General features: G+C 44.6%; 1 protein-coding gene across 2 annotated transcripts in view; it reads left to right on the forward strand.

Annotated features, from left to right (window-relative positions):
• The window catches only part of LOC102372858 (cadherin EGF LAG seven-pass G-type receptor 1), a 176,585-nt gene that overhangs the window by 121,858 nt on the left and 31,316 nt on the right, over nt 1-23,411 (forward strand). For both annotated transcript variants that reach the window (XM_025193545.1, XM_025193547.1), the window contains 9 exons: nt 143-244; nt 2,193-2,287; nt 8,842-9,051; nt 11,572-11,755; nt 14,351-14,494; nt 17,097-17,225; nt 17,273-17,342; nt 17,705-17,872; nt 20,625-20,751. In XM_025193545.1, coding sequence (XP_025049330.1) covers nt 143-244; nt 2,193-2,287; nt 8,842-9,051; nt 11,572-11,755; nt 14,351-14,494; nt 17,097-17,225; nt 17,273-17,342; nt 17,705-17,872; nt 20,625-20,751 — 1,229 coding nt within the window. The remainder of the gene's footprint in view (nt 1-142; nt 245-2,192; nt 2,288-8,841; nt 9,052-11,571; nt 11,756-14,350; nt 14,495-17,096; nt 17,226-17,272; nt 17,343-17,704; nt 17,873-20,624; nt 20,752-23,411) is intronic.

A 23,411-nucleotide genomic window follows, 5' to 3' on the forward strand; every position in this document is an offset into this window, starting at 1 on the left:
GCTCCATATGGGAGTTGTTGGTGATTTCAGTAAACTTCTAGCTGCAGAGAAATTATTTCTGCATCTGTAACTGCGTTATCTTGCTGACTTCTGTGATTTTTACATTGCTGAAAAAACTGCATCATTTCTGTTCTTGCCACAGTGGTTTACAATGGATGTCCCAAAGCATTTGAAGCTGGCATTTGGTGGCCTCAGACAAAGTTTGGACAGCCAGCTGCTGTGCCATGTCCCAAGGGTTCAATGGGTAAGTCGCACTGGGTAGAATATTAACATGCTTATCTGCTGGTCTGGTGTGGGGAAAAGAGTGAAAGAGCATGTGTACACATAAAGAGAAGTTATTGATAAAATCTAGAGATTACATTATAGTGTATAGATATCAGAAGCTGAAGGGTTTATTTAGATATAATTCCCATCTCAAGAATTAATTAAAACTTCCCATCTCAGGAATTAATTAAAACACATTTATGTTAACAAATGAAAGAATATTAAAAATACAGTAAATAAAGAAACAAATGCAATAAAAAGAGAAGCTAAAACTCTATCTGCAAACAAACTTAGTCTCTTCACTTTCTGTTCACTATAAAGTAATCATTATAGGTGTAACTTTTAGGGCATGTGACCTTTAGTGAGGTAACTCACTTGCTAGAGATAAAATATGGAGTCCTATTTATATGAAACTTACTGTACTAGCTTTCTTCTAATGAACTTTTAGGCAGAATATAACTACATTTTCCCAATAATATGTTATCTTTTTGGACCATTTAGATTCCTAGTGTTTGCATTCTCTTATGCATAAAGGCATGACTGCATCTTCTTCATAAAAAGTAGTTCACTATTTGGGCTGACAATACATGAAAACTTTGTGTGAAAATTAGATAGTGCTCTAATGCTCCTTCCCAGTAAAGTCTGTTTCTTGATATAGAAAAATATTTTCAATTGGGAAGCGTGAACATTTTCTTAAAGAAATTTTACTGATGAAGAGAAGTGGGAAAAGGAGGGCACTTGGACAGTCAACTCCAAAACCTGTTCATATGCAGGTTTCTTGGAAATATCTCTGAGAATACTGCAGTGGCCACCTGTAGGCTACAAATAGTTTATGCTCATATAGTTTGTGAAAAAGTTTGTTGAGGGAAAAATATATCTAATTTGTATGCTTTCCAACTTTTACCTACTGTGACCAGTGTCCAAGTGGAATTGTAAATGATTATAGAACATTTGAAAATAGTACCAGTGAGTATGATCAGTAACTCCTCAGTTTGACAAAGTTCGGTAGCCAGAGTCTCTAGTTTTGGTTACATCATGGATATAAATTGAATTTTTTGTATTTTAACTGTTATTAAAAATTGGTAAATATTTTTCCAACTCTATACACACTCTTGTAGTTACTTTCTGATTATATTATAACAAATGAGTTAACAGGCAGATGTTTGTGGATATAGCATAGTATGTATTTCAGAACATCAATGGAAAACAAATATGGGCATTCAGGCTGGAAACCCGATGCTGTGTTACACCATCCAGTAAAGGCACATAAACAGTATCACAAGATTATGTATCCAAACTAAGCTAATTAGTTAATTCAAATGCATTTAACTTTTTGTGGAGACTTTACCAAATGAGAATCACTGATGGAAATTATTTAGCAAATAATTTCAGATAATGAATACATTAAAATAGTAAGGTGCTTGGAAACAATTCAGAAATAAACAAAGGGATATTACATTTATTTTAATGTCCTCTATTATCTTTGCATAGACATAGCATAGCCAGTGTTCCAATGTTAGGAAACCCAGGTAATATTTTTCCAAGAGGCAAACCTGAAGGAGCTCATGTATTCCATCTCTGGATAGAATAGATGATTTTTTCATCTTAAAAATTTAATAATTGCAGAACCTTTATCAGATTTTCTAAATACAAATTGCTTAATTCACCAAAAGATGCTGTGGCAGCTAGAGTGAGAGAGCCTAGGCAGAAATTTAGAAGCAAAACACAAACTATTGCTGAACAACACTTCACAAATATCAGAAAATGGTATAATTCATGGGAGGCAGAGGAATGCCTGCTTGCAAGGTAGAATATGTGCTTTTCTTTAAGCAGTTTGAAACTAAAAAGCTAGTTTTGTAACAAATGCTCTTTCTGGTTTGTACAGAACAGTTACAACCCTATATAACCCTTTGTTTGTTTTACTTTAGGGAATGCAGTTCGGCACTGTAACAGTGAGAAAGGCTGGCTGCCTCCTGAGCTATTTAACTGCACCACCATTAGCTTTGTGGATCTTAAACTCATGGTAGGAAATGTTTTCTTGTACTTTGCAAGTCTTACCAACTTGTCCTGTTCCTGTTTCCACATATATTACAACCTACAATATGACCTGTTCACACATAATGGACACACTTAGAACAAAATCTAAATTAAGGCCCTAGCACATGTTAATTTAATGGTGCAATAGGATGTGATCCCCAATCCCAGCAATCACACTTCCTTCCATGTCAAACAAGTATGGCAGGAAGCCTGAGTGTAGATAAGGGACCAGATCCAAATCACATCATTACTACTTCTCAATGCAGGGAGGCCTGGCATCCCTTGAAAGAGAAGTGGCTGCAGATGTAGCCAAAGATTGTCATTTTTGTCGTGGCACCAGCTGATTGTCATTTTTCTCCTGGCACCACACCAGGCACTTGAACCAGCTCTGATGTGGTTTGAGGCCAGGGCTGACAATCAGCTGATTGCTGGCCTATCCAATTCAAGTCCCTAGTGCAACGAGCTGACAGTCAACTGATTGTTGGTCCCACCTGGGATAGCCCTGGATCCAGTTCTAGACTGGGACTGTCCTGGCCTGGCTGGCAATCAGCTGATTATCAAAACCCCCACACCTGTAGCTCTGGCTGGGCTTCCCAGTGAGAGGGATAGAGGCTGTGGGGAGGAGGGCAGGGAGCTGAAGGGACTGCAGAGGACTTAAAATCTTGCCAGGAGCTGCTGATCCCCGGCAGCCCAGCCAGAGCTGCTGGACTTGGGGTTTAAAGCCCTCAATGGGGAAGCTGCCTCAGCATGGTCTTTAAAGCTCTCTTGGTGCTGGGAGGCAGAGACCAGGGAGCCTCCACCCACTGTCTGGGTCTGAGGGCTTAGGGAATTTTGAAAAGGACAGCTGCAGGCCCATTCTTTAAAGCTCCTTATGTGCCAGTGCCCATGGTGTGGGGTGCGGACAGCTGGGAACCTGGAAGCTGGAAAACTGGAACTTGGGAACCTGGCTCTCCAGCTGCCCATGCCCCATACCATGAAATGATGCATGAAGCTGGGGAGCAGAGTTCCCAGCTCCCCAACTTGCACTTCCACAGGCACTTTATACCTGGGAACTTAAACAAGCAATCAAGAACCTGGGGCTTAGTCATACAGTCCTAGAAAATTAGGGTTGGAAGGAACCTCAGGAGGTCATCTAATCCAGCTCCCTGCTCAGAGCAAGGCCATCCCCCATTATATCATCCCAACCAAGGCTTTGTCTAGCCAGGTCTTAAAAACCTCCAAGGATGGAGATTCCACAACCTCTCTGGGTAACCTGTTCCAGTGCTTTACAGCCCTCTTAGCAAGAGAGATTTTCCCAATATATAACCTAAACTTCCCTTGCTGCAACTTGAAAACATTGCCCCTTGGTCTGTTATCCGCCACCACTGAGAACAGTCTAGCTCCATCCTCTTTGGGACCCCTGTTCAGGTAGTTGAAGGCTGCTATTAAATCCTCCCTGAGTCTTCTCTTCTGTGGACTAAATAAACCCAGTTCCTTCACCCTGTCGTCAGAAGTCCTATTCCTCAGCCCCCCTAACTATTTTTGTTGCCCTCCACTGGATTCTCTCCAATTTGTCTTCATCCTTTCTGTAGTGGGGGGCCCAAAACTGGACACCATACTCCAGATGTGGCCTCACCAGTGCGGAGTAGAGGGAAATAATCAGTTCCCTTGGTTGGCTGGCAACACTTCTATTAATGTAGCCCAATATGCTATTAGCCTTCTTCACAACAAGGACACTCATATTCAGCTTATTGTTCACATTAACTCCTGTACTGGTGCATGGGATTGTTCCTTCCTAAATGCAGGACTTCTCATTTGTCCTTATTGAATCTCATGAGGTTTCTTTTGGCCCAATCCTCCAATTTGTCTAGGTCTCTCTGAATTCTAGCCCTACCCTCCAGTGTATCTACTACTCCTCTCAGGTTGGTGCCATCTGCAAACTTGTTGAGGGTATACTCCATCCCATCTTTCAGGTCATTGATGAAGATATTGAACCCAGGACTGACCCCTGCCAAGTAGACCAGACGCTAAGTAGACACCAAGCTACTCATCCAGTTTTCTATCCACCTTACAGTCCATTCATCCAGCCCATGCTTCCTCAGCTTGCTTCCAAGAATGTTGTGGGAGACTGTATCAAAAGCCTCGCTAAAGTCAAAGCGGATCCCGTCCACTGCACTCCCCACATCCACAGAGCCAGTCATCTCATAATAGAAGGCAGTCAGGTTCATCAGGTGTGACTTGCCTTTGGTGAATCCATGCTAACTGTTCCTAATCACTTTCTTCTCCTCCAAGTGCTCAGAAATGGATTCCTTGAGGATCTGCTTCATGATTTTTCCATGGGTTCAGGTGAAGCTGACCAGCCTGTAGTTCCCCATATCTTCCTTCTTCCCTTTCTTAAAGATGGGCACTAAAGATTGGGACCTCTCCCAGTCACCATGAGTTTTCAAAGATAATAGCAAGTGGCTCTGCAATCACATCAGCCAACTCCCTCAGCACCCTCAGGTGCATCACATCCAGCTGCATAGACTTGTACACATCCAACTTTTCTTAATGGTACTAAATGTATTCTTTCACCACTGTTGGCTGCCCACCCCCTCCCCAAACTGCTGTCAGGTGCAGTAATCTGGGAGTTGACCTTGCTTGTGAACACTGAGGTAAAAAAGGCATTGAGTACTTTAGCCTTTTCTGCAACATCTGTGACTAGGTTGCCTTCCTCATTCAAGAAGGCGCCCTGATCTTCCTCTTGTTGCTGACATGCTTGTAGAACCCTTCCTGGTAGCCTTCACCTCCTTTGCTAGCTGCAACTCTAGTTGTGCTTTGGCCTTCCTGAATTCATCCCTGCATGCCCAAGCAATACTCTTACACTCCTCCCTCGTCGTTTTTCCAAGTTTCCTTTCCTTTTAAGCTTCCTTTTTGTGTTTTAGCTCACTGAAAAGTTCCCTGCTAAGTTACTCTGATCTTCTGTCATACTTGCTAGTCTTCCTGCACATCACGATGATTTGTTCCTGCACTTTCAGTAAAGTTTCTTTAAAGTACAACCAGCTCTTCTGGACTCCTTCTCCCCTCAGACTGGCACATCAGTTCCCTGCATGAGTTGAAGTCTGCTTTTCTGAAGCAGACTCTGTTGCTCTCCTTCCTTTCCTCAAGATCCTGAGCTTCATCATTTCATGGCTGCCGCTGCCCAAGTTGCCACCCATTTCTACATTTCTCACCAGTACTTTCCAGTTTGTGAGCAGCAGGTCAAGAAGAGCATGGCCCCTAGTTGGCCATTCCAACACTTGCACCGGGAAGTTGTCCCCAGCAATCTCCAAAAACTTCCTGGATTACTTCTGTACTGTTGTATTGCTCTCCCAGCGAATGTCAGGGTGATTGAAGTCCCTAATGAGAACCAGGGCCTGTGACTGGGAAACTTCTGCTTGCTTTTTGAAGAAAGCCTCATCTACCTCATCCTCCTGGTCTGGTGGTCTATACCACACACCCACCATGACATCACCCTTGTTGCTGTCCCCTCTAACCCTAGCCCAGAGACATTCAACAGGCCTTTCTCCAGTTTCATACTGGAGCACTGAGCAATCCTACTGCTCTTTTACATACAACTCAACTCCTCCTCTTCCTCTTCTCCCCTGCCCGTCCTTCCTGAACATTTTATACCCATCCATGACAGTGCTCCAGTCATGCGAGCTCCAACCAAGTCTCTATTTTTCCAATCACATCATAGTTCCGTGACTGTGCAAGGACTTCCAGTTCCTCATGCTTGTTTTCCAGGTCCTGTGCATTTGTGTGTAGACACCTGAGGTAACTAGCCAATTGCCCTACTTTCTCATGAAGAATAAGAAGGCCTCCCTTGTTGTCTCCTCCTGGTTGTGCTTCCTCCAAGTCACCCACTTAACTCAGGGCTTTGGTCTCCATCCCCCAATGAATCTAGTTTAAAGCCCTCCTCACAAGGATACTGTAAGCCTGTCTGTAAAGATGCTCTTCCCTCTCTTTGTCAGGTGGATCCCATCTCTTCCTATCAGTCCTTCTTGGAGCAACATTCTATGGTCAAAAAAGCCAAAGCCCTGCTGGTGACATAATTTGCACAGCCATGCATTGATCTGCAGGCTACATACACTTCCCCTTGGCAGGAAAGATCAGGGAGATCACCACCTCATCCCCCATCCCCATGCACCAAGAGCCCTGTGGTCACTTTTGATCTGCTCAGAGTTACCCTGGGCAATATCATTGGTGCCCACCTGGACAAGCAGCATGGAGCAGTAGTCAGATGGTTGAATAAGTCTCAGTAATCCTTCCATGACATCTCAAGTCTGGGCTCCAGGCAAGCAGCAGACCTCTCAAGACAACAGGTCAAGCTATCAGATGGATGCCTCTGTTCCCTGCAGAAGGGAGTCTCCAACTACCACCACCCATCACTTCTTGATGGCAGTGGTCTCAATCCTCCCAACCTTGGGGATGCCTCTTCCACCAGTGGATTGTGTTCCTCCTCCTCACTTGTGAAGGCTCCATATCTGTTCTCCAGGCAAACTGCTGCAAGTGGAGATGAAGACTTTTTGCTGCCAGGGGTCACAAGCTTCGTGGGATTCTATGTCCTTTTCCTTCTCTAGCACTGCCTCTGTCAGTCCTTCCTTCACATACTCTCTGTGGCTGCAGGACTCTTGGTCTTGGTAGCCATGGGTGCCACCGAAATAGAGAATCTGCAGCTGCAGGGCTCTCAGTCCCAGCAGCTGTGGAGCACCAGTGGGATCAAGAGTCCCCTCAGCTGTGGGACTCACAGCCCCAGCTTCACATGGTGTAGTCCTGTGGTTAGGAACCTGGTCAGCTGATGGGACAGACCCTGCTACATGTGCAAATTGAAGCTGGAAAGCAACCAGCTATAAAGTTAGTACACATTTTCATGGTCTAACTTTATACTTGATTGGATGTTTTACTGGTTTGATAGGTACTTTGCACATGTAGCTGGTCTCAGTTAATTGCACAATACCTCTAATGTGTAGAGTGGGCCTTTCTGGCATGATTAACACCTTAATCTCATCCTAAGTGTAACATGTGCTGGTGCCCTAATAGACACAGATTTCCCAAATCAAGTGAGGGCTCAGATGCAATTACATTTGCTAAATGCTAGTGACCAAGTACAGAGATATTCATTGTACAATCCAGTCACTTTTTATAGTCCAGCTCCTCAGCTGATACGAACTGGAATACCTCTGTTGCCTTTAGTGGGGCAACACCACTTTATACCAGGCGAGCATCTTACCTAACATTTTTTCTGGGGGCTTACTAAAATTGCACCTTGAATATAACAGTTCTTTGGTAGATTAAAATGTTGAAGTTATTTAATCAATTAAATTGTTCATTTATATCTAGTGTTTGTGGGTGTCCGGGTGTAAGTAAAGCTGTATGATGTTCTTGGGCATGCTAAATACAATCCACTACCTCTGTTGTCTAACCTAATGCTCATTAGTTCTTGTCGCCGCCGAGAGCCGCAGCGCGGGGTTCGGGGCCTTAGGAGCCCTAGTCGGCGGGCGGGTACTTGTGACGCTTGGAGTGGAATCAGATACTCAAGCGTTTTGATTGAACAAAAAAGATTGTTTACTTACACTGCTCGTACAGTGCAGGCCAGAAGCTTGCTTGGATTACGGTTGTAAACAAAACTTGGGTCGGCAGAAATTACAAAGTTCGTTTGGTCGGTCTGCAAATGTGTTCGGGGTGTTCAAGCCGGCAGTCGTCTTACGTCTTGGGTGGGGGTGTGTTAGGCCCCCTTGGGTCGGTGACGGGGAGCGATTAGAGGTTGATCAGGCCCCTAAGTTCTTCTCTAAGACACACATGGAGTTTGCTAGGCTCCACAGCATGCTCAGAGCTCTCCACGAGATGTATGTGGAGTTCTCCAACTTGGGCGGAAACTGCTTCAACCTCTTATATGGCTAGCAAGCCAATCGCTGGTCGCCACGTAGGAATAATTTAGAACTGGCCAATAATAATGTGAATTTGCATATGAGTGGTGGGAACTTTTTTCTAAACTGTAATTTTCCACTATTGTAGCATTTGGTTACTGGGTTCAGGCATAGCAGAATTTTCCTCCATGACCTAGTTACTGCCACCAGAATGATTGACAGCAAAACTATGCCATATGTATCGAACCCATGGAATTTTCCTCTGTGCTATGTCATTTCTCCTCTGGGCTATACCAATTCTCCTCTGTGCTATAGGCATCTAATTAATGGGTTCTGACAGTTCTAACTATCATGACTTCCTAGACTATCATGACTATTATGGAGCTTGACACCATCAGGCTCCATTTCTTATCAGGCTGAATCTTCAGACCCTTGGGAACCTTTTCTAGGAGCCCCCTTTTTCCATTACATTGCCCTCTCCATCCCTTCCTGGGTAGGCTCTCTTTTTGGATTAAATGATTCCTTTGCTCCATATGTCTGTAGATGATGGAAGTAACAATGGCTTGTATTTGGATTGAAAGAACTAATTGATATTTTATGAAATACTGTTGCTAAATTGTTTTCCCCCCTATCCCCCCTTCCCACTTCCCCTGTCCCCCCCTTCCTACTTTAGAATGAAAAGTTACATCGCAATGAGACCATAATGGATGGAGACAAGTCCATACATATCACAAAAGTGCTGCAGAATGCCACCAAATACACAAACTCTTTGTATGGGAATGATGTTAGGACAGCATACCAGATGATGATCAGAGTCCTGCAGTATGAGAGTCAGCAGCAAGGGTTTGACTTGGCTGCAACAAGGGATGTGGAATTCAATGAAGTAAGAGAGCTTTTATACACTAAATTGAGCTTCTAGGTTCTCATTTACATTTTTATTTAGAAATTTGTAATTGAGTTCACTGCAGAGCTAAAGGGAATGAATGTACCAGAATTTCTTAATTAGTATCACAAATTGATCAGCATCCTAAATATTTTCAAATGGAATTTGGCACTGTATATTCCTTAGAAATAGAATAATGGTGTATATTCCATATTCCAATAGATACCAATAAAGTACTGCCAAAAAACAGAACTCTCCAGACAAGAAAATAATTGAGCTATAAAATCAATTCATACCGATACCTGTATCAGACCTGGCCTATAATTTCCAGTATAAATATAAACAGGAAATATGTACACAATCACAAATCTTATATTTCTTTGATTCTAATTAAAAACAAATTGTTATTTGGCCAGTTACCAGCCCTGGAATTTTGTGCATTGTTTTCATTAGAAATCAACTAATATTGTGGCCATATTTACCACACAGAATTTTTGAAATATTTTTCTTATGATTTTGTACCTACAGTAATAATCCTTTTATTTCCTTAACTGACTCAACAAACATCTGAAGCTAATGGTGTCTAAATACCTGAAAAAGATCTTACTAAAAATGGAATTCCCTGTAATTAAGGAATAAAATTTATTCCTCACTAAGAAATAAAATTCCTCAATGTTTTATGCAATTCAGTTAAGAAATAATAATGCATACCTTTGAAATGGTTAACTTTTTAGATTCCCCTGGTCTTGAGACATTATTTTTTAGTTCTCTAAAGTAGGTGCTTTGTCAAAAACCTTCTAGCTTCCGGCACTGGATTTGAATTAATTTCTACACCCAAACCTTGAGATTGAAAAGCAAGAGGACTTTAATTTTGTTTCTTTTAAGTAGAAGTACAAACCAGAAAAGAGCAAACTGCTGTTTCCATTTTTTTAAATTTACAATGAAGTATTTCCATGGGGAATCAAAGAATTCAAGTTAGTATGTTTCAGACAAGTGCTCCAGAATCCTGTTCAGTTCATGTGCCTGAGGACAGTTACACAGCTCTGGTCTGCCCCTCCCCTTGCAAGTAGGAGTTTTTAGGAGACTGGCTATATGCAGTAGTTCGCTAAGGTGGGGTAACTGGGACAGCTGTCCTGGACATATCGGCTGTTACCATATCCACACAATTGTACCAGAGGCAGCTAGAACTTGCTGCTGCTCCCATACATCTTGCTACCCTGGACACTGAACTATTTTGTTATGCCTCTAGCTCGGGGTGGGCAAAATATGGCCTGCAGGCTGGAACCGGCCTGCCAGGCCATTCTATCCAGCCCATGGGGCCCCTAAACATTTAGAAAATTAATATTTATTTGCTCCTGGCTGCCTGTCAAAGATGACAGGAGCCAGGGGCATACAGGACCTAGGGGAAGCCAGCAGTAGGACCCAGTAGCAAGGCCTTGCCCTACCCCCAAACCAGAAGCCCCTGCCTAGCAGAGGCTTCTGGCCTGGTACCGTGGGGTTGTTCCTGCTTCCCTACTCCAGAAAAGGAAGCATGGCCCTTGACAGCTTGCCAAAGCTTGGTAAGTGGTCCTCCACCCACAATAATTACCTGCCTCTGCTCTAGCTGTATGCACATGAATGTTAAGAGTTTGATTTAAATCCTATTATAATTTTATCCATATTTAACCTCATAAATAAAGTTTTCAATACAGCATGGTGATGTGTTCTACATTTGCACCAAGATTTGAGTGCTTTTAGGACTTTAGTGTTCATACTTCAAGCCTAAGTATTAGTCTATTTACTGCTGTTCCATTCTGTCTCAGGGTTCATGTACTAGTTTGTTTAGTTTAGTAAAGAACTGAGTAGTCAAGATTTTATCTAGAGCTGCTTTTGTCCAACAGAATATTTTTACGCAAGATAAAAATTGACAGTGGAGGTGTTAATTTTGTACATGGAAATTAAGACACATTTTTGCCAAACCTATTATATACATTCCTCAGAAAATTGAAAACAGGGACTGATTATGTAGAATCATTAAGGAATTTACAAAATAAAACTAAGTTAGCCTTTGTAAAATAAGGTATTTCTGTCTATTTCTTTCTGTTGGCAGTTGAATTTTTAGCAAGTCATAGTTCTCTAACTTCCCTAGGGGAGTTTCTTAATGCTCCTAGCAAGTCGTCTCTGCTTGTCCTGTCTCTCATCTCTTTGAGGTGCAAAAGCCAATATGGTTAGGTTTTCTTTTAAGTTTTCTTGACAGCTTTCGTCTTTAAAAGAAAAAAAATACAGCTCTCATAATCTCCGATCTTGGCCCCAGTTGCTTATGAAAAGCTTTAAAGGATTTCTTGTAAGTAAAACAACCTGAGGGTGACTAATAAGTGTTCAGTTTTTTAATAAGGTTTATTGAGATGTTTTGCTGTGTGCCCACCGAAAGCAGTGTTCATTTTAAATACTCTTCATGTGACATCTAATACACTAAATTCATTTAGCTGCCTCAGTTATATTTTCTCATGATTTAAGTTTATATTTTATTTTTCTTCTCAGAATATCATAAAAGTGGGTAGTGCCCTTCTGGACGCCAGTAACAAGGGACTCTGGGAACAAATTCAGAGAACGGAGGGTGGCACAGCTCACCTGCTGAAACATTATGAGGAATATTTTAGCAATGTGGCACAAAACATGAAGAAAACTTACCTGAAACCTTTTGTTATTGTTGCTGCAAATATGAGTAAGTAGCTATGTTAGAAACTATAATTTTCTGTTAGGTAAGCATCCTAAATACAAGTGTGTCGGAGAAAAAGCTCAAGGATGCTGGTCAGAGGGGTAGGGCCCCTTTCTGTTTTCCTCCAAACATTTTTTCACTTATCCCTTGCCTATCGTAACTGGACATTGAAAGGGTTCCCTGATCTCTAGCTTGGAAACCTGAGCTAGAAGGCAAGCTGAGTGCTGCTAATACTGAGAATTGGATATTACTTCCAGGTGGTGCGGCAATTTTGTTCAGAATAGTTTCTGTTTTCTTTCAAGCACTTTTTCCAGGTGAGCCCTGTGTTTAATAGGGCTGACTATTAGGAGTTCTTTAGAGACAAGGGGAGGTGTGGGAGTTTGCAGTTCTTCACTTAGATATTTCTTCCTGTCAAAACTTGCAGTGGGCCACAGCTTTCAGTAGTGTTACCCTCCAGAGTTCCAGCTTCTCACTTTTAACCTTTATTAAAAAGCCTGAATTTCGTAGTTGAAGGTCTTATTTTTGTACGGAGCAACTCAGCTGCAGTTAAACGCTTTTAATAGCTATACAATAGGTAGAGGTGATGATGAGGAGCCACAGGCTAGCTAAGAATGCAAGGCGCAGGAATTAGGGAAGGCTGGGAAGTATTCCCATCCATGACCCCTCCAAGGACAAGGCCCTGTGGCTAGGAGTCTGTCCCACCTGGCTTTCATAGTGAAGTACCAAAACTAAGCCATTGCATCAGGCCTTTAGTACACAGGGGGGCGTAGCATAGTTTACTGCAAAGTAAGCATGTGTATCTACATGGGCACATGCTTAGTTATCAGTAACCCTCCCTCCTCCAAAGTAAATTTGCTACCTGCAAATGCAAGTAACAGATTTACTCGAGATTAGTAACAATGCCATAGCACTCATGCAGATGCCTGACCGGGAGTAAAATCTGATCAGCCAGAGGCCAGGAGATAGCTCCCTGCCCCCAGAGCTGCCTGCTGCCAGGGCAGGCTGTGCCATAGGAGCCCAGGCAGGGACTATGTCCTCCCACCCTGGCAGCAGGGAGCTCCAAGCCCCCTGCTCCCAGATCACAATTGGGGAGCAGGGGCTGGGAAATCCTTATCTCCCAGCTCCCACTTCACCATCACAATCGGGAAGTGGGGTACTAGGAGACCCTTAGATAAGGGTTTCCCAGCCCAAGCTCCATGACCGCAGGGCTCAGGCTGGGAGATAAGGGTCTGCAGGGGGGATAACTCCCAGCCCACTACCCCAATCCACTGGTGGGGCAGCTAACAGCAAGCTAGTTGCTAGCTACCCCACAGGCATATTGGACCAGGGGGCTGGGACCTGCCCATCCCCTCCAGCTCTTTCCAAGCCTGGTGCCACTGATTGGGGAGCCAAGGCTAAGAGCTCCCTGCTGTCGGGCTAGGGGGACATTGTACATGCCTCAGCAGCAAGCTGTTTCTTGACCCTGTGCTCCCTGCCAGCCCCTGAGCTAGCATCTAGGGAGAGCCTGGAGCTCCCCCCAGTGCCAGCAGGGGCCCATTGCAGGGCTTTAGGGAACTGGATGTAAATCTGCTCCTTAATCACCACATGTGTAGATGCCTGCCCCAAAACCGTTACTCTGGAGTAGTTTACACCAGAGTAAATTTGAGCTGGAGTAAATGCATGTGTAGATGCACCCAAGGAGTAAGAGAATACTGTTGCTTTTCTACATTAACTTTCACAAGGTCAGTCTCTTGTTTTGGCAATTTATATTGCTGTTAATTTGAGATGAAGTTGCAGCACTTTGCATGGCTAAATTCTGCTGTTGCTGACCACCATGCTATATTTCACACACAAAATAATAAGTAATTCCCAATTCAGTAACCACATAATACAATACCATGCTAGTTCATCTCCCATCCAAAGATATTATTGAAGCACTTTACAACCCCTAAAAAATAATACAATATTTGTATAAGTAAGGAATGTATTGTTATCCCCAGTTTTCAGTTGAAGAAAATAAGGCAGTTGTTTCTCCAGAGCCATGTTATGAACTGACAGAACTGGCAATAGACATCATACTTGCCGACTCCCAGCCTTCTGTTTCCTCTTTTTTTCTGTCCTACCACCCTTCCCAGTACAATAAGTTTACAGAAGATCTTGCCTTAAATATATGCAAAAAGCAAGTATACTGAGTTGGAATCTGCCATTTTACATGGCCAAAGTTCAAATCAGAAAAAGTACTTTACTAGTATAAAATTCCTGTGAACTCCTTTACAATTATGTATGCAATCCATATACATTTGTAGTCTGTGTGTGTGTGTGTAAGTGTGTGTGTATGTGTATATATATATATGTGTGTGTGTGTGTGTGTGTGTGTATATATATATATATATATATATATATATACACACATACACTTTATAGTAATGTTAAAAGATATGCCTTTACTATCACTGAAACTATTTAGTGAAGGAGAGCATATTTGCATTATTATATTCTTTAGTTCAAATTTCTTCTGTATGTCATATGGATTTTCTAACCTTTCAGTCAAGTTTTACTTTTAGATAATGCGATCGTTGATTGAAATAAAGTTAATCTTATGGGAAACCTTTCTTTTCCTAGTTATTGCTGTTGACATCTTTGACAAGTCTAATTTTACGGGAGCTAAAGTGCCACAGTTTGATGAGATTAAAGAAGATTATCCTAAAGATTTGGAGTCATCCGTTTTGTTCCCTGATGCTTTGTTCAAACCTTCAGAAAGAAAAGGTAAAACCATTCTCCGGATATTTTGAAGGCATTTCTGATCAGCCCCAAAGGATCAGCTAAGTCTCCTGTGAGGATAAACTGTTTTGGGAAGGTATTGGGCAGTTATGTACATATTCATAGCGATGGAGTGGCTCTGTATACCTGCAAGGCATAAAGTCACTAAAGAGAGTATGCCAGGGTGTGAAACCTGCTCTACCTGTATGTCAAGTGTAGCAAAAAGCCCTTAATGTTACTCTGTCACTCTGTAGAGAAGTGGTCCTGTCTGTTCCACCCAGAGGAGACCCCACCTAAGCAGTTTAGCATTGATGACAGAGCTCCTTCCCCATCCACAGGGATCCTGGCCCAAACATCCTAATTATAGCTGGCCCTAATGCAGACAACTTGTCAATCTTGCCTAAGAAAGGGAGTCTCTTATAAACTGATCTACAGTACAGAGAATGATGAGGGTTCTTTGGAAACCAGACAGCTCAGATTTTACCATTCAAACCTTGAGAGATCCAAGGTGATTCTGGAAGGGAAGCAAATATGTATTATTATAAAAGGAATTCCTGCAGACTAATAAAAACTTCTAGTGAGAGACAACTGTGCATTCTATACACAGCACTTGTTTCCTAGCCACCCAGGTGTAGAAGTAACATAGCCCTGCTCCTTTAGGATTTTTATAAATTCTGCAATATGTAAGTGAAACCCATGGGCCATCAGGTATGCTTAATCTCTTATCTGAAGCATGGGTGAGAATTTCAGCAGAACTGGTGTCCAGAATCTGGTGGCATACATGGGCAGAGCTGATGAAAGACAAATTTACACACATCCTGTGAAATTCGCAGGGAGAGGTGAATGATGTAGATAGCTCCATTCTGGATTTTGAACTCTCCAAATTAGTCAAAAATAAAGGCCAATAAAAGGTTTAAATCAAACAGGCAGGTGCAGAGTGTGTTTGAAAATCCACCTCGGTCTGAGAGACATCTGAAGAAACTTTAGAAGAAACCTACAGGATACTTGGTCACGGTGGTAATGTCTTGAGGAGTGTCAAGATGTTAAAGGTGTCAAAGTTATATGTGGATGAAACAATGTGCAGTTGAATATCCTCAGTATAAAAAGAGTAGCCAGAATACAAATAGCACATTATAAGAAAATACACTTGTCATGAAAGATTTTTCTTAGAAATGGTTTATGCCCTATACCTATATATCTTTTCTGTATAGGAAAAGCAATACCACAAAATAGAAAGTGCATGATCTTGCAGTGCCAGTTTAGAGAAAGTACTTTCACAGGCTCATTCTTTTTGCATTGGGAAAAGATACACAGTTTACTATACATCTCCCAGGGCACATGCAGAATAATAAGGGTAATGCATACTGGACGTGTGTACACAAGACGTTTACTGCAGAGTTGGCCAGTTAGCTCCGCAGGAGTCTCAGCATCTACATGTGTGGCCTCTTAGGTTTCAGTCAACTAATAAATGCCACCATAGGTTAGTACTTGTAAACACAAGTACTATCCTGTGGCAGCGTTTAGTGTGCTGCAACCCATATGTAGACACTGATGGGGGATGGCTGGGGCATGAGGGTGTTATCTGGCAGGCAGCAAGGGCTGCCTGCCAGATAATCCCACACTGGAGCACCCTCATGGCCCAGTCAGCCCCTGCACAGCATGTTGAGCTAAGTCAGAGTAACCCCAGGCTGGCAGGCTGACCCCCTGAGCTCCTTGCCAGCCAGGGGTGGTCCAGCCCAGCTCAGCAGTCCCAGGCACACGTGTAAACATGGTGTCCAGGAGCAATAAACTGCAGCGGAGTTTATTCAGTCACATTAATAGCACATGTCAACGGGCCCACTGGGTGCATCTACACATGAAATTAAGGTGAAACAGTAAATTCCAGAGTTGTTTGAGCCAAAATAAACTGCTCCCAGTTGCAGTGTCTACTCATGCACCTGGGACAGCAGCAATTTTAGCTGGAGAGGAGCAGAGCTGGGCGGGCAGGGGGTACAGGGGGTCACCCCCAGGCTCCGGGTGATGGCATCCAGTGGCAGACAAGCTGGCTGAGGCACGAGGGTGCTGACCTTGTGAAGCCATGTAGCTAGGTGGTAGGCAGGAAATTGGCCTGCCCGGTCACTGTCTACACATGTGTTTTAGCACAGTAAATGACTCCGGCGTAAGATAGTACTGTCCCTGACAGTAATTAGTTCACTGCGTCCATGTAGACAGTGTAGGTGTACTGCACACGAGTAGGTGGTGACAAATTACTGCTGAGCTAATTAGTTTACTCCACAGGAAAGCATATGTATAGATGCAGCCACTGGCATCTCCTTTGATTACATATCTTTCTCTAGGTACATATATGCTAGTGCAGGAACTGTTTGTTTCATAACCCTATTGAAAGGTACTTCAGTGTTTTTTTGATTATCAGTAGTGATTATAGAATATTTTATGTGGTCTTATAAACTATTAATAAACATAGTATTAAGGGCATGCTCAGTACTATGCTTCCACAAGTACTAGGGCCTGAATATTACCGAGGCCATGTCAAACAAAAGCACCAGTTTAAATGGAAGTCCAAAGTGCTGATGGCAGTGTTAGCGTGATGTTTGTGTTAATTTTGTAGCAGTTCCCACACTGAAGCCTTCGAACCAAAAATTATCTAAGATGGGTAATGGCATCTTAAACACTGAGAATGAACTTACAAAGAGAAGGAAGCGACACCCAACTGAGTCAAATGAGTATGCTGTGGCTGGAGTGATTATTTCTAGAGCCCTAGGACAACTTTTACCTGAGAACTATTAGTGATTATTTCCCGAGCCCTAGGACAACTTTTACCTGAGAACTATGATCCTGACCGAAGAAGCTTAAGGTAAACTTTATAGTTTGAGGTAAACTTTGAAACTTAGAGAATCCTTGTTTCTTGTTGTGAGTGCTAGGCAGAGGCGGAGCAGTTCTTATGCTGCAATTATATTTCTCCACTGTCAGCTGTAATGCATTTATTCCTGTAGAAGTAATTGGTTGCATATTTGTCATCCTTTTGTCCTGCTCTACTCTGTTGTGTGAGCACAGCCAGGTCAGTACTGCTAGGCTCTAGACACTTGAATAATTTGGGGTCTGACTGAATAGCTGCTGCAGTTCCTAAATGTGAGTCACTCATATGCAGCACCTGCAAAATCTGACCTCTGTATTTTAATGTTGAAGTCTTTTTGCATGTTGATGTTATTCCTCTAGGTTACCAAACCGACCCATTATTAACACACCTGTAGTGAGTACCACCATTCATGATGATGGGGAGCCTCTATCAAACCCACTGGAAAAGCCCATTATACTGGAATATGCCATGCTCGAAACAGAGGAAAGAACTAAGCCAGCCTGTGTATTCTGGAACCACTCAATTGCGTATGTTTGTTGATTTCTTCAATATTTTGAAAGGGAGAGAGAGGGCAGTGCACTTAGTGTGAAAGATATTTGGTCTGGGGGTAAACATGGGTCCTTTTTTCTAAGTTTGTTCATGCAATCAGATATATGGTAATAGTGTAATTTCTTTCCACAAGTCAGGATAAATATAAAAATCCCAGGAAGCAAAAGATGATCCTCTAGTTACAGATTCACATTGTGCAAACTATGTAATTTTTGTTATTGCAATCAAGCCTAAACCGCAGACATCCCAGTAATTTTGCACACCTGAGTTAGCCCAAGGCAACTGTACAAAAAATAAGCAACTTGCCTTTCTCCTGTGCACCTCTGCTTATTTGTCTTCATTTATTTTACTGAAAAATGAGGGATATGTGGGAGTGGGTGGGTAGGAAGTGTCTTCTTTGGAACCTTTGACCTTTTCCCCTTCCATCTTTCAGCCCACCAGGATAAGGTTGCAGTTTCTGCATCTGATTTGCATAACGTGAAGTAGGGGATGAATCAGAACAAATGATCTGACCAAAGTCTAGTCTCTAGTTTCATATTCTGTGTAGAACCTAGTTGAAAATCTACACAAATATTTCTTAAACATGCAAGAAGATACTGAGAGCTGTGTTCACTTTTTGGCTTGGGGTTCTATAATGCAGTTCTGTGCAAGATACTTTAAAGGTTTGAGGAAAATGAGTGACAAATGTTATGTAAAGAGATGATGATGCAATTAATAATTCTGCATTATTCAAATTAAAGTGCATGTAAAAACGCACGTTCTAAATCTTGAAAGTGGAAATGTACTGGTAGATTATACAACTAGGCTTCCTCGTCAGGGAAGACAGGCTGAGTGAATTATCTTCAGAAAGATCAAAGAGGCAACAGAAATCTAATAAATCAGTAGCAATAAATTATTCCATATACCTACATATGAACTGGTCCTAGGTCATCTCAGGACAAAGTTAAGATAAATTTTCTTGACGACATAAAAAATTGGTTCTGTGAACAGCTGATTGTATCTCAAATGACAGAATGTCAGTTCTTGTAGTCTTAAAGTTTTGCAGCAATAATGGGGGCTAGAATAACTCAGTTAAATGGGTCAACCTGCTACTTCCTTGGTGGTGCCTTCTGCACTGGAACTATAGTCTATTTGTGGCCTCTTCACTACCTGACTGTGACATTTCTTGTAACCAAAGAATATAAACTAACCTAACTGTATATAAAGGGAAGAATTAACTTCAAACACAGCTTTGAAATATTTCAGTGACAAACAAAAAGGTCACTCTTAATATCTCATTCAAATTCCTTAAAATAAATACCAGAGTATTTTTAGTAATTAATTTGCAGAACAGAATAGTAGGTAAGTGGACAAATTAATCTCTGAAGTCAGTGGAATTATAGCAGGTGGAGGTGGGAAGACTTTTCAAGTTTTATGTTCCTCTTTGGTGCTAGCACAGCATAATCCCTGATTTAGCACATTGCTATCCACAGCATATTTCCCTATATTTTCCAGTCTAGTGTAAAGGAATACACCCAATTTAAAACCATGTTTCTATATGAACATGTATGATTGTTGCAAGTAACAGCTAAGATTACTGAAATGGAGAAATTGGAGGGAAAATACATTGCTCTGTATTTTCACAACTGACAGCACTTTGTTTATGGTCAGTTCCATCTGATGCCCTGTGCGGTCAGTCCATTTCTGCTGCTGTTTGTGTGGATCGCTTACACAAATTGGCAAAGAAGAAATTTAAAAACATTACATCAGCAAATACTTTTTTAAGACCCCCAAAATTGGCAGTAACAAACAGGGGGAAACATTATTTCTAACTCATTGTTTTCTTTGGGTTTTCCTTGATAGTGTTCTTTGGGTTCTTAGCAGTGAAAAGAAAAGTATTTAACTCACTCTTGGAAACTGTTGTCTCCAGTCTAAGAGCAGGAGTTGCTTCAGCAGTTAGTATTATGGATAGGCATAGGTAAATCCAGGATTGTGGTGACAGAGGTACAGCCACACCCACTTCAGGGATATAGCCCATGCATAACGAAGAGCTCACTGCACATGCTCCATACCTCCAAAGGAGATGTGTCTGCAACCCCTCGCCATGGTTCTGGATGTCAATGGGCTCTCAGAACTGGCATGTCAGTGCAGCTCCTGTGCCACAAGCTCTGAGCTCACCGGCCGATTGATGTGGGGACTGCCCTGAGCCCCTACTTGCATACAGCTCCAGAGCCCAGAGACTGTGCATTGCTGTGATTCATCTGTCCCCTTCCTCCCCCCTCCCTGAATTCAGCAGCAGGAGAAAAGAGGGGACAAGCAACTGTGGTGGCTGGGCTGTATGAAAGCAGGGACTGAAAATTGCTATCTACCACTCATCCCCTCTTTTTCCCCTGCTGCTGAATTCAAGAGGGAGGGGAAAAGCAAATAGCAGCAGTGCTCACCCTTTGGGCTCCAGAGCTGCGTGCAAGCAGGAGGTCTGGGCAGACCCCATGCCAACCAGCTGGTGAGCTCATAGGGGTCATGGCATATGCAAGTGCTCTCACCTGGAGATGCACTGACATGCCAGTGAGCTCAGAGGGTTCACTGCACATGCAGCATACAGCCAAAGGGGGATGTGATGGTGTCACCATACCCCCTCTGGATCTGCCCTTGTCAGCGGGATGTGGGATGAATAGTGGAAGCAGCCTGAGCTGGATATTCTCAGATGACAGCGAAGCTTATGATTTTGCTTGTGTTTGCTTCATTCAACAGAATTGGCATGACAGGAGGCTGGTCCTCCAAGGGATGTGAACTTTACTCCAGAAATCAGAGCCATATTGCTTGCCAGTGCAATCACATGACCAGCTTTGCTGTCTTAATGGACATTTCAAAGCGAGAGGTGGGTAAATCCATGTCAAGATGTTTTAGAAGAGGCCTCAGATGCTTTGTCCTCCTTTGCCTTCTCCACTGAACAAATGATCCACCATGTGTTGGGGAGTATACTCCTGCACTGGCTGCAAGTGTCATCTGGTCACAAAAATGAGTGTTCAAGATCATAAATCAATGCCAGTGCTATTCTCTTATTTTCCTTCTCAGTAAAGGTGCTTTGGGCTGCACTTCAAATAGCATTAGAGCCTGAAGGAGCAGCCACGTGGGAAGGAGCCCTCTGTACTCCCATCACACTGTACAGGGAGGGTCACCAGACTGTTCCCTAGTACAGTGGGGTCCCCAGCACTGGTGGGGTCCAAAGCAGGACACAGGCTGGCAGGGGTCTGTGGAGCTGGGCTGTGCTGCACCAGCAAGGGGAGGGGGCAGCTGGCCCAGCTCCACAGAGCCCCTGCCAGCCAGGACCCTGTAATTTTGCCTCCCTGCTCTGGGCCCCACCAGCGCTGGCCCCAGGTCACTGGTGTGGGCCCCATGCACCTGCTCACTCCCAGTGCCCCCCCACAGCCCCGCAGTACAGGTTGGGGGCAGTGTGCAGCCCCGACCCCCTGCTCGCTGGCAGGGAAGGAGCTGGTGCTGAGCCTGGGGAAAAGTGGCCCCTCACCCGCCCTGTGGCTGGCACTCCCTGCTGCAGCCACTCCTGTCCGGAGCAGGCACAGGCAGCCCCAGGTGGGCTGTGAGCAGCTGCAGCACAGGGCGCCTGGCATGGGGCGGGCGAGGGGCCACTTTTCCCCACGCTCAACACCAGCTTGTAACTGGGTTACAAGGTGGTGTTGAGCCAGGCTCTGCATCAGGGCTGCACCACAGCAGCAGTAGCTGTGGCCCCTCCGATTGCCACACCGGGCAGCGTTTGCCACTGCCGCCTCTGTGCTGCCCAGCGTGTGAGCTTCGGGTGGGCAGCAGCAGCAAACGCTGCCCAGCATGGCAAGTGGGGAGGCCACAGCTGCTCCCACCACAGCGCAACCCCAATGGGGAGCCCAGAGCCGGCACGGGGCCCAGGCTCGCAGCAAGGGTGGGTTACAAGCTGGTGCTGAGTGCGGGGAAAAAGCGGCCCCTACCTCGCTCCATGGCTGGCGCCCTGAGCTGCAGCTGCTTGCAGTCCACGTGGGGCTGCCTGTGCCTGCTCAGGACAGCCCCCTGCGAGCTGTGAGCAGCTGCGGCAGGGAGCGCTAGCCATGGGGTGGTGAAGGGCCGCCCCCCCTTACCTGAGTTTACGGTGCCGGTGCAGCCGGGGCAGCTAGGTCCAAGGCCAGAAGCCCCTGCAGAGACTTCCAGCTTAGGGGGTTGGGCCGGGCAGGCCTTGCTTTTGTGGGAGCCCACCAGGGCTTCCCCTGGGTCCTACTGCCCCAGGCTCCTGCCATTTTTGACAAAAACCAAGGGCAGATAAATATTAATTTTCTAAATTTTTTAGGGGTCCTGTGGGCCAGATAGAATGGCCTTGCCGGCCAGATCTGGCCCACAGGCTGTATTTTGCCCCCCCCGGGATAGATTAATCGCTAACTCAAAACCTGGGATCCAGGCTTTCTGTTTGCTGTGGAAAAACATGGATTTTCTCCTTTAACAGACAAACATGCAGATTTTCCCCTTTAAAGGAGAAAAACGTAAGAAGCTGCAGGTTTCCCCCTTGCAGGCTGGCAAAGTTCCAGCCTGCAATGGGCTGCTTAGGGCTGGGGGGAGCAGGATGCAGAGGGTGCCCGTGCCATGTGCATGGGCGCATTCACACATGCACTTGGCAGTCAGGCAGGGTGGTAGAAAGCAGCTTCCACAGCTCCTTCCAGGTAAGTCTATAGGGGTGGGGAGGTAGGCCACAGGCAATGCGTTGGGGAGGCAGGAAGGGCACAGGCAACACATCAGGGGAGCTAGGGAGAACAAGCAGTGTGTCAGGGAGGGGGGAAGGCAATGTGATAGGGGGAAGCATGTTCCCTTCCAGATTTCTGTGCCCACAGTGGAGTGCAGGGCTGCAGCTGGGCCGGACCAGCTCCAAAGGAGCTGCCTCCATGGCCTAGGAGGCAGGACCTAGCATGGGAAGGAGCACCACCATGACCGCTGAGGTAAGGCACCCCCTCCCCACCCAGCAGCAGCAGAAGGCACAACTCAGACGGAGCCCCTGGTTCCGGGCTCCACGCAGACGGAGCCCCTGGCTCTCGGCTGTTGGGGCTGCCTGTCCCTTTTTCAGACTCTGGGGCCTGGGAGCATGGTGACCTCTCCTTGTGGGGTCTGCTCCCTTTTGGGGTCTCTGGCGCGCCAGCTGGAGGAGCTCCAGGACACAGTCCAGAGACTGCGTGCCATCAGGGACTGCGAGCAGGAGATAGACTCCTACTGCCGGGCCCTTCTCCCCCGGGAGACAGAGGGTAGACCACAGTCCCCCTCCACGCCAAAGGAGGACTTTGGGACCTCCTGCTGTGTCCAGCCAGGTGCATGGACCAAGGTGGTCAAGGGCTCTAAGGCCCGTCGCACCAAGGCCCCTCCCCGACCAGAACTGAGCAACAGGTACGCATCTCTTGCTGCCCCAGCAGAGCCTGCTGAGTTGCCAGCCCCCACAGGCAACATGGGCCCACCTGCAGCTACCGCCCCTGCTCTCCCCAAGACAAAACGTAAGGTGTTTGTTGTGGGAGA

The sequence above is a fragment of the Alligator sinensis genome, unplaced genomic scaffold, assembly GCF_000455745.1.
Source record: "Alligator sinensis unplaced genomic scaffold, ASM45574v1 scaffold1061_1, whole genome shotgun sequence".
In the NCBI taxonomy this organism is placed as follows: Eukaryota; Metazoa; Chordata; order Crocodylia; family Alligatoridae; genus Alligator; species Alligator sinensis.